The following is a 6,852-nucleotide window of genomic DNA, read 5'->3' on the forward strand; positions in this document are numbered from 1 at the left end:
AGTACAAAACAGTGAGATTTACTGAGTAACAAATGTGGATCTGGAGACAACATGCCTTACACCTATACTCTGTATGTGTCTGTGTGTGGCTCTGTGCATATGTGCACACACACATACGTGCATATGCACATGCCTGCGCATCCATAGACAAACCTCCATCTGTGCCTCCAACACAGCTGGACTGCGATGGCATGTCCCGGTACAACCCCCACAGCCTGGAGGAGTGTCTCTCTCTCAAACACACAGTCTTGGACACACATACTCCAAGCAACCTTAAAAAAAACAAAAAAAACACCCTTACTCAAATTCTGTTTCCTCTTTCTTTTTTCTTGCTGCAGTCCTTGCCTCGGTCCTCCCACCACTCACTTTCCTCTCTCCCTTTCCCAGCTTCCCCTGCCGTGTTTCCCTCGTCACACCTTTCAAGCTGAGTTACAGCCTGCAAGAACAAGAACTGTGGCACCACTACAATCACCTGAGGAGCTTCTATCGACCATAGCCTGTCTCTGTCAGGCCGAGCACTGCGAAAACATGTCTCCCTGTCGCTTTGTTTACCATCCATTCACACACCACTGCGACAACAGCAGCCCCAAAAGCTATACTCAACAATACATGCGAAGATTTGGTAAGGGCCCTTTCGTCTGCGCCTCACAACATATGCCGTTTGCCACATGTGCTCAGTCATAGTGTAGGCCGCTGGTGCAAAGAGGCTGTTGGTATTTCTCACCAACATGTGCGGAGTTAACGCTCTCTGGGTGGGCGTAGAGGTCAGGGGAGATGATGCTTCTAAGGATGTGTCTAGACAGAAATCAGGCCTGTGCACTGCGGTCTGAAGTGTTTGTGGTAGTCCTGAGCGTTGATGCTCATATCCCACGTGCTCATGTAACCACGGCGACATGGCTCACATATTATCACCAGAGATCATTCTGCAGTGTTATAAGTACAGTGTGCAAAACATTATTTTGTGATCGACACACACATATATCCTTTAGGGATGTGCTAAAGGAATTGTTCTGCATTTTAACATGCCTATTTACTTTCTAGCCAAACAGTGGAGAAAAAGATTCGTCCCATCCTTGAATTGGCGTACATGAAGCTGGCACCATCAGCCAGTCAGGTCATCTTCGCACAAGTGAACCGCGAGCCAAAAATCCCATCAACCAGCACCTCTGAAGCTCACTGATTTAAACATATTTGGTTGTTTAATCGGTACAAAAGCAAAGTTTAAAACTGCTGTTGCTACCAGCACTTATGTATCGTCCTGACGTCTCAGCTGGTTTGTGGCCAGTAAGTAATCCAGCTCTGTCTTTATGCTAAACTAAGCTAACTGTCAGTTTGCTCCAGCTTCCTATGTACTGTACAGACATGAGTGCTGCATCAATCTTCTCATCCGCCTAACTCTCGGCGACAAAACTATTCCTTTCCCCTCCGCTTCCTTCCATTTACAATAAGACACATTTCACCTTACAGCGTTTCTCTCGTGTCCCTCTCCCTTTTCTTGCCATTGGACAAGACAAATACAGACACAGTGCCTTTTTTCCTCCCAAGCAGTTTTGTCTATAGCCAACAGTGGTGGAAGGAGGTGGGTGAACAGTGTAGCCAATGAAGCATCTTCCCACTGCCAGGGTTTAAGGACCTGGAGGATTCAATAAAAAAAGAGGGGTAGGCACATGTAAAACGGCTGGCAGTGGGGACACAGACCATTAGCTTAATGACAGAATGAGGAATGAGCTGTAGTGAGATGAGATTCAAAAGCCAAGCAGTGCAAAATTTGCCTTTAACTGGAATCAAGGCGAGTAATCTAATAAATAGCGTGGCAAGGAGAGGCAGAGGGGGGCTTGATGTTTTTTTTTTTTTTTTTTTTTTTTAATTATTATTATTATTTCGCCTCAGGTAAAGAGAGAAGAAGGGTAAAAAGGAAAGAAATGGATGGTGGTGTCATTAAATTGGCTGGCCGTGACCGTCAGGAACATTAATGTTGTCTGCTCTGCTTTCTTCTAACTGCCACTCTTTGCTTTGAACTCCTCCTGCCTCATCTGTGAGCGTACCTGACTCGTAGCATCCACAGCTATTATGGACTCTGCAATGGTAATTACACATTTCACAATTTCTGATGTCACTTCAAAGCAACAACAGTATTGCCATCAAAGCACATACAAATGCCGCTGTGGTACAAAGCAAAGCCTTAAGGATTACTGAAGGCAGGCATTGTTTTTCTGACGGTCACTAATTCAATTAATAGCGTTCGGCTTTAAACTGACTTGAAAGAAATTGTTCTAACACAAGACTGTGCCTTCATTCTACACAAGGGTTTCCGTATTTTTGTTTCTCGAAAGTGAAATAAACTAAAGTTTCACTCGAGTGCCAGCACACAATCTAGTTGCTCTCCCAATGTACACTTGAAGGATGTACAGCAAATGAGGGGGAGTGATCTTTATGATGAGTCAGAGTGCAGGGCTTTGACACTAGCTGTCTCAGAGCAAAGAGAGAATGCACACTAAAGCGATGCAACATCTGAACTCACAGACAAAAAAACAGGAAGCCACATCTCATCTCGATCAAAGCAAAGAAAGCTTGTCTCAAAATAGATTTAATCCCCAAACCCACAAAAATGCCACTTTTGTAAAACCTTGTCCAGACACAGAGTAGACGTGTGCTATTGCTGACAAAGGTCTGAGTCATTCACATGAGCCCATTGATGACAAAGGGAATTTGAATGTCCACCAAATAATTGTGACAGCTTAAAGAACAAACAGTGGCGCTGACAAATGTAAAACTCGGATATTTAATAACCGTCACCTCTATTTTGTTCTCTACATTGGTCGAGGCAATCTGAGGTGCTTGTGGACTGTTGTGAACTCAGCATGAGCTGTCTGCGGTTTGTGAGCTCAGCTTAACAAGAGTCTCAGGGAACTCTCTTGGCAAAAGTCACAGATCATACACTACACTAGTCTGATTCAAAAGAAAGCTGCATCTCGGACTCATTTGAGAGCAGCCTTTGCTCAAAGTTTAATGGATTATCTTACAATTAAGATGAAGACTTTTAGTGTTTTAAGTATAACACTTTTTTTTGTAGCAGGTAAACATTCCTCCAGGGTAGAATTTCCAAGCAGAGCAGTTTATTAATATGCACGAAACATCAAGACATTTGACGATAACCCTCCTCTTTTTGACAGTTTCTTTGCATCATTAAAAGGCTTGTAGTTCTCTAATCTGAAGTTTGAGGCAGTATGGAGAGAATACCCTTGATGGAGATGCTCAGACATGGCAGCAAAATACAGGAAACGGGGTCATGGCTCCCACAGGAACCTCTTCCTTTTGCTAAAGCTCTGTCTGCCCCTGAATTTAATTATATTCTGATATCAAGACTTTTTCTCCTATGCTTCCCTTCCTCCTCAACATGCGTGAAATTGCACAGCACTATCTATTATTTATTCACTCTCATTAGCTTATTGTTTCTTATGGATGCCTTCGTTAAGGCAGTTGCAGCTCTGCTGCCTGTGATATGATGCTCGGCTTCGTCTCCCTCACTGCTCACTGCTCAGACCCACCTCCTCTGCAGGTCTAAGCCCAACTCATTTGCTGGCGTTGGTTGGGGAGCTATGGATTTTTTTCCCCTTTCACCCAATGACAGCACGGTTAGGTGCTATGAGGGCTGAGTGCTAATGAGCTGACTCTGCAATGCTCGGGGACATGCTCTGTAACACAGGGGGAGTCAAGAGGACGGAGCAGGCGGAGACGCTCTGGCACATGGAGAGTCAGAGGGGCCATTATGACCGTGCCACACAGGGGTTAGGGGGATGCAACCGCACCAGTCAGACAGCTGTGGGCCTACAGAGTCGACCATTCAGTCAAACTGAACTCTTCATTTCAAATGACATCACAAAATGGCACTCTCAAGCCCATTTCTTCCCATTTTGTCCATTTTTGTTCCCACTTTCTGCTGAGTTCAAGAAACCTCAGCCAAAAGGAAAATCAGCCTCAAAGTGAAGTTATTCCAGGTGCACCATGAGAGGACTATAACCAAAAAGCATTAAAGAAAAGCAACATATAATATTGATATATATAATATCTTCCTCATTGATAAGTCATTAATGGGATTTAATAATAAATATTGACGCACAGTCAGTTTAAAAACCCTCCATGAAATGTGTATCTTGTCTGCAACATATTAACTGAGTCTAATATTGTGTAATTGGTTGCATGTTTACTGCATGTTGCCGTGGGAACTTATTTTATAAAGTGGAATTCATGTAAAAAAAAAAAAAAAAACACGTCCTGTAAACCTCAGACAGTCACGAATGCTGCAATTGGTTCCTAACCAGCTGTCTGTGAAAATGTTACCGTCATGAATAAAAAAATAGTTTAACAGGATTTATACATTTAGTGGTAAAACTCTGCGATTCCCATTGAGACTTTATAAATCAGAGTGAAGTGAGAAGAGCTGCACTGCTTCCCCTGCATCGAGCTGCAGCCTCAATAAGCTCCGCGAGTTCGACATGAATAATTCTGCCCGCACTTGGAAGTGGTAGGAATCTAGGCAAGACTGACACAGAGGCACACTTACATGCATGGGTGACTGAGAAGCTGTTGGACGACTCGAGGTTGTCGACGTTGTAGTTGAGGTGGAAAGGCTTTTCAGTGGTGTTTTGGTTGGTGTTGTAGAGTTGGACAGCGAACCTGAACGCGCTGTGCTCCTGCACCGTGGAACGCATGAACAGTCCCCCTTGAAAAGATGAAAACCAAGATCAGACAACAATCGCAACCAGTCTAGTGCCCGTTGACCTTATTTTGCTGAATCGCTGTATGTCTTACAGTGCTATAAAAGGAGCTAATTGTTATTTGTAAAAAAAAAAAAAGCGACAATACATTTTTGACCAGCGCGCCTGTCTGGAACTCTTCGCCGGAACTGACCGTCTTCCGTCTCCCTTATTAAAAGCGTCTCTTTTTTTCAGGCAGTAATTACAAAGACACGATCAGCACTAAGTGTAGCTTTAATTTAGTTTTCCGAAATCATCGGTTTTATGCTTGCAGCGTGACAAAATTCAAGTTAGTCTCTGTCGTTGCGCAGAGCTCCGCGCGCCGTATCCGGTATAAAATTGCAATCTTGCATTTCATTTGTCCATACAAAAAACACACACTCTTTAGCCGTATAACACGGCAAAACACTTACCGATATTAATCTGATTGGGAAATCCTGCGTAGGACCGGTCAAAGAGCCACAGGAGAAAGAAAACCACGCGTTGTGCCATTTTCTCCGACCTATCTGTTCAACTCCTTAAAAGGGTCTGTCTAACCAAATGCATATGTTCTGGATGAAAGCCGGGCGCGATGGAATTCCAGTGGATAGATGATGGTCGCTCACAGTGCACCAATTCATTCATTGAGGTGCAGCCCAGCTGCAGAGCATTTTTTGCAACTAAGAAAGAGAGAGAGAGAGAGAGAGAGAGAAGCTGAGAGAGGGAGAGGAGGGGTTGGGCTTTTGGGGAAAGAAGGAGCCGATCTGAACTCCGATTGGACCCGTCGTGGCGGGCCAATGTTGGCCCAACTTGATCTGACGTTAAATTATAAAAGACCTCAACTCGCTGGTTTACGACGGCTCAGAATAAACGCGGCACTTGTCAATATTAGCCTGCTGTCGACCGAATCAATAAAAACACTGCAATCTCAGGTGGCCGATGATTCTGAATAGCGCGGACACGTCCAGCTGTGGCAGCTGCTGCATTTCAGGCATCCTCGGAGAGGCTGCGTTTGCGCCATATAAGGCGATTACGTTATTTTCCAAAGTAGGAACATGGCTATCCAAAAAGTTTGTGCTCAGGCCTGTCCATAATGAACCAGCTCCTCAAGTCTTTTCATGTTTATCTCCTCTGTGATTGAGAAAACAATCAAATTTTTAAAGCTCCAATGAGGTGAAGCAATAAGTAATGATGAAAAGCTAAAAGGTATAATTCAAACAATCACACATAATGAATGGAGACACACGAACGCACACATATGCTGCTGGCAGATGGAATCATAGGGACACAGAGCCAGCGGAACTGTCCATGGTCCTGAAACTGATCATTTTAAAAGGCTGAATGAAAACAAAACAACAACAAAAATGTGGCTCCTTTTATTTTCTGTTTTTACTTGCCCGAAAAGCATATAAAATACAGATTTAGCTTTCTTTGGTGGATCGGTAATAATAAACAGACTGATATCTCAGTAAACTCTGCATCTTATTCTATTAACTTGAAGTTTTACTCCATCTCTAATGAAACATCTATCATTCCTGTGATTCTGCTTAAAAGAGAACAATTAGGGGATTACTGGCCCATTTATCACCCTCACCAAAGCGCTTTGAAAATTGAGTTTTTAATTGCATTGCAATGGCTAAAGCTTCAGCTATTGATATTGCAATGCCCTGAGCTCCTTTTAACATAGGACAGACTGTGTTCTGCTTTCAGTTTGTTTATTTTTTTAGCAATAAAGGGCAAAAAGCAAAGAAAAACAAATGACTGTAAGAGCCAGTGGTGGGTTAGGCTAGCATGATGCAGCTGATCAAGCATATAACTGGGATTCTGCATTTGAAAGTGTGCTGTCAATCACTGGTATCAATCAAGTAATGACAGGGTATGACCTCGTCATCAGAGGAGGAGATTTCCTTTCCAATCAGGGTCAAAGTGGATGTCTATTCCCACAACTCATTGGGTCTCCAGGGATGAATCTGCAAAGACATCACATTGATTCTCTGGTCCCCACAGCCTCTGTGTCAAAGTCATAGATTGTTTGCTGCTCGACCTTAATGGCTGAAGTCATAATGAGCAATATCAAAGCGTGACCTGCTGACCTCCGTGGTCTGCTGTTTCCACA

The 6,852-nt window shown here is 43.5% G+C and overlaps 1 protein-coding gene across 5 annotated transcripts in view; it reads right to left on the reverse strand.

Annotated features, from left to right (window-relative positions):
- LOC138620064 (glutamate receptor 3) overlaps positions 1-5,347 on the reverse strand; it is an 84,821-nt gene extending 79,474 nt beyond the window's left edge. For all 5 annotated transcript variants that reach the window (XR_011310848.1, XM_069696992.1, XM_069696991.1 and 2 more), the window contains exons 1-2: positions 5,171-5,347; positions 4,565-4,723 (exon numbers count right to left, since the gene is read on the reverse strand). Coding sequence is in view for 4 of the 5 variants with exons in the window: in XM_069696992.1 (XP_069553093.1) it covers positions 4,565-4,723; positions 5,171-5,249 (238 nt within the window). In the remaining variant the exon portion in view is untranslated. The remainder of the gene's footprint in view (positions 1-4,564; positions 4,724-5,170) is intronic.
- Between the last annotated feature and the right edge of the window lie 1,505 nt (positions 5,348-6,852).

This window comes from Brachyistius frenatus, unplaced genomic scaffold, assembly GCF_029030835.1.
Source record: "Brachyistius frenatus isolate BFR_SWC_R1_liver_20210118 unplaced genomic scaffold, ASM2903083v1 Contig_22, whole genome shotgun sequence".
In the NCBI taxonomy this organism is placed as follows: Eukaryota; Metazoa; Chordata; class Actinopteri; family Embiotocidae; genus Brachyistius; species Brachyistius frenatus.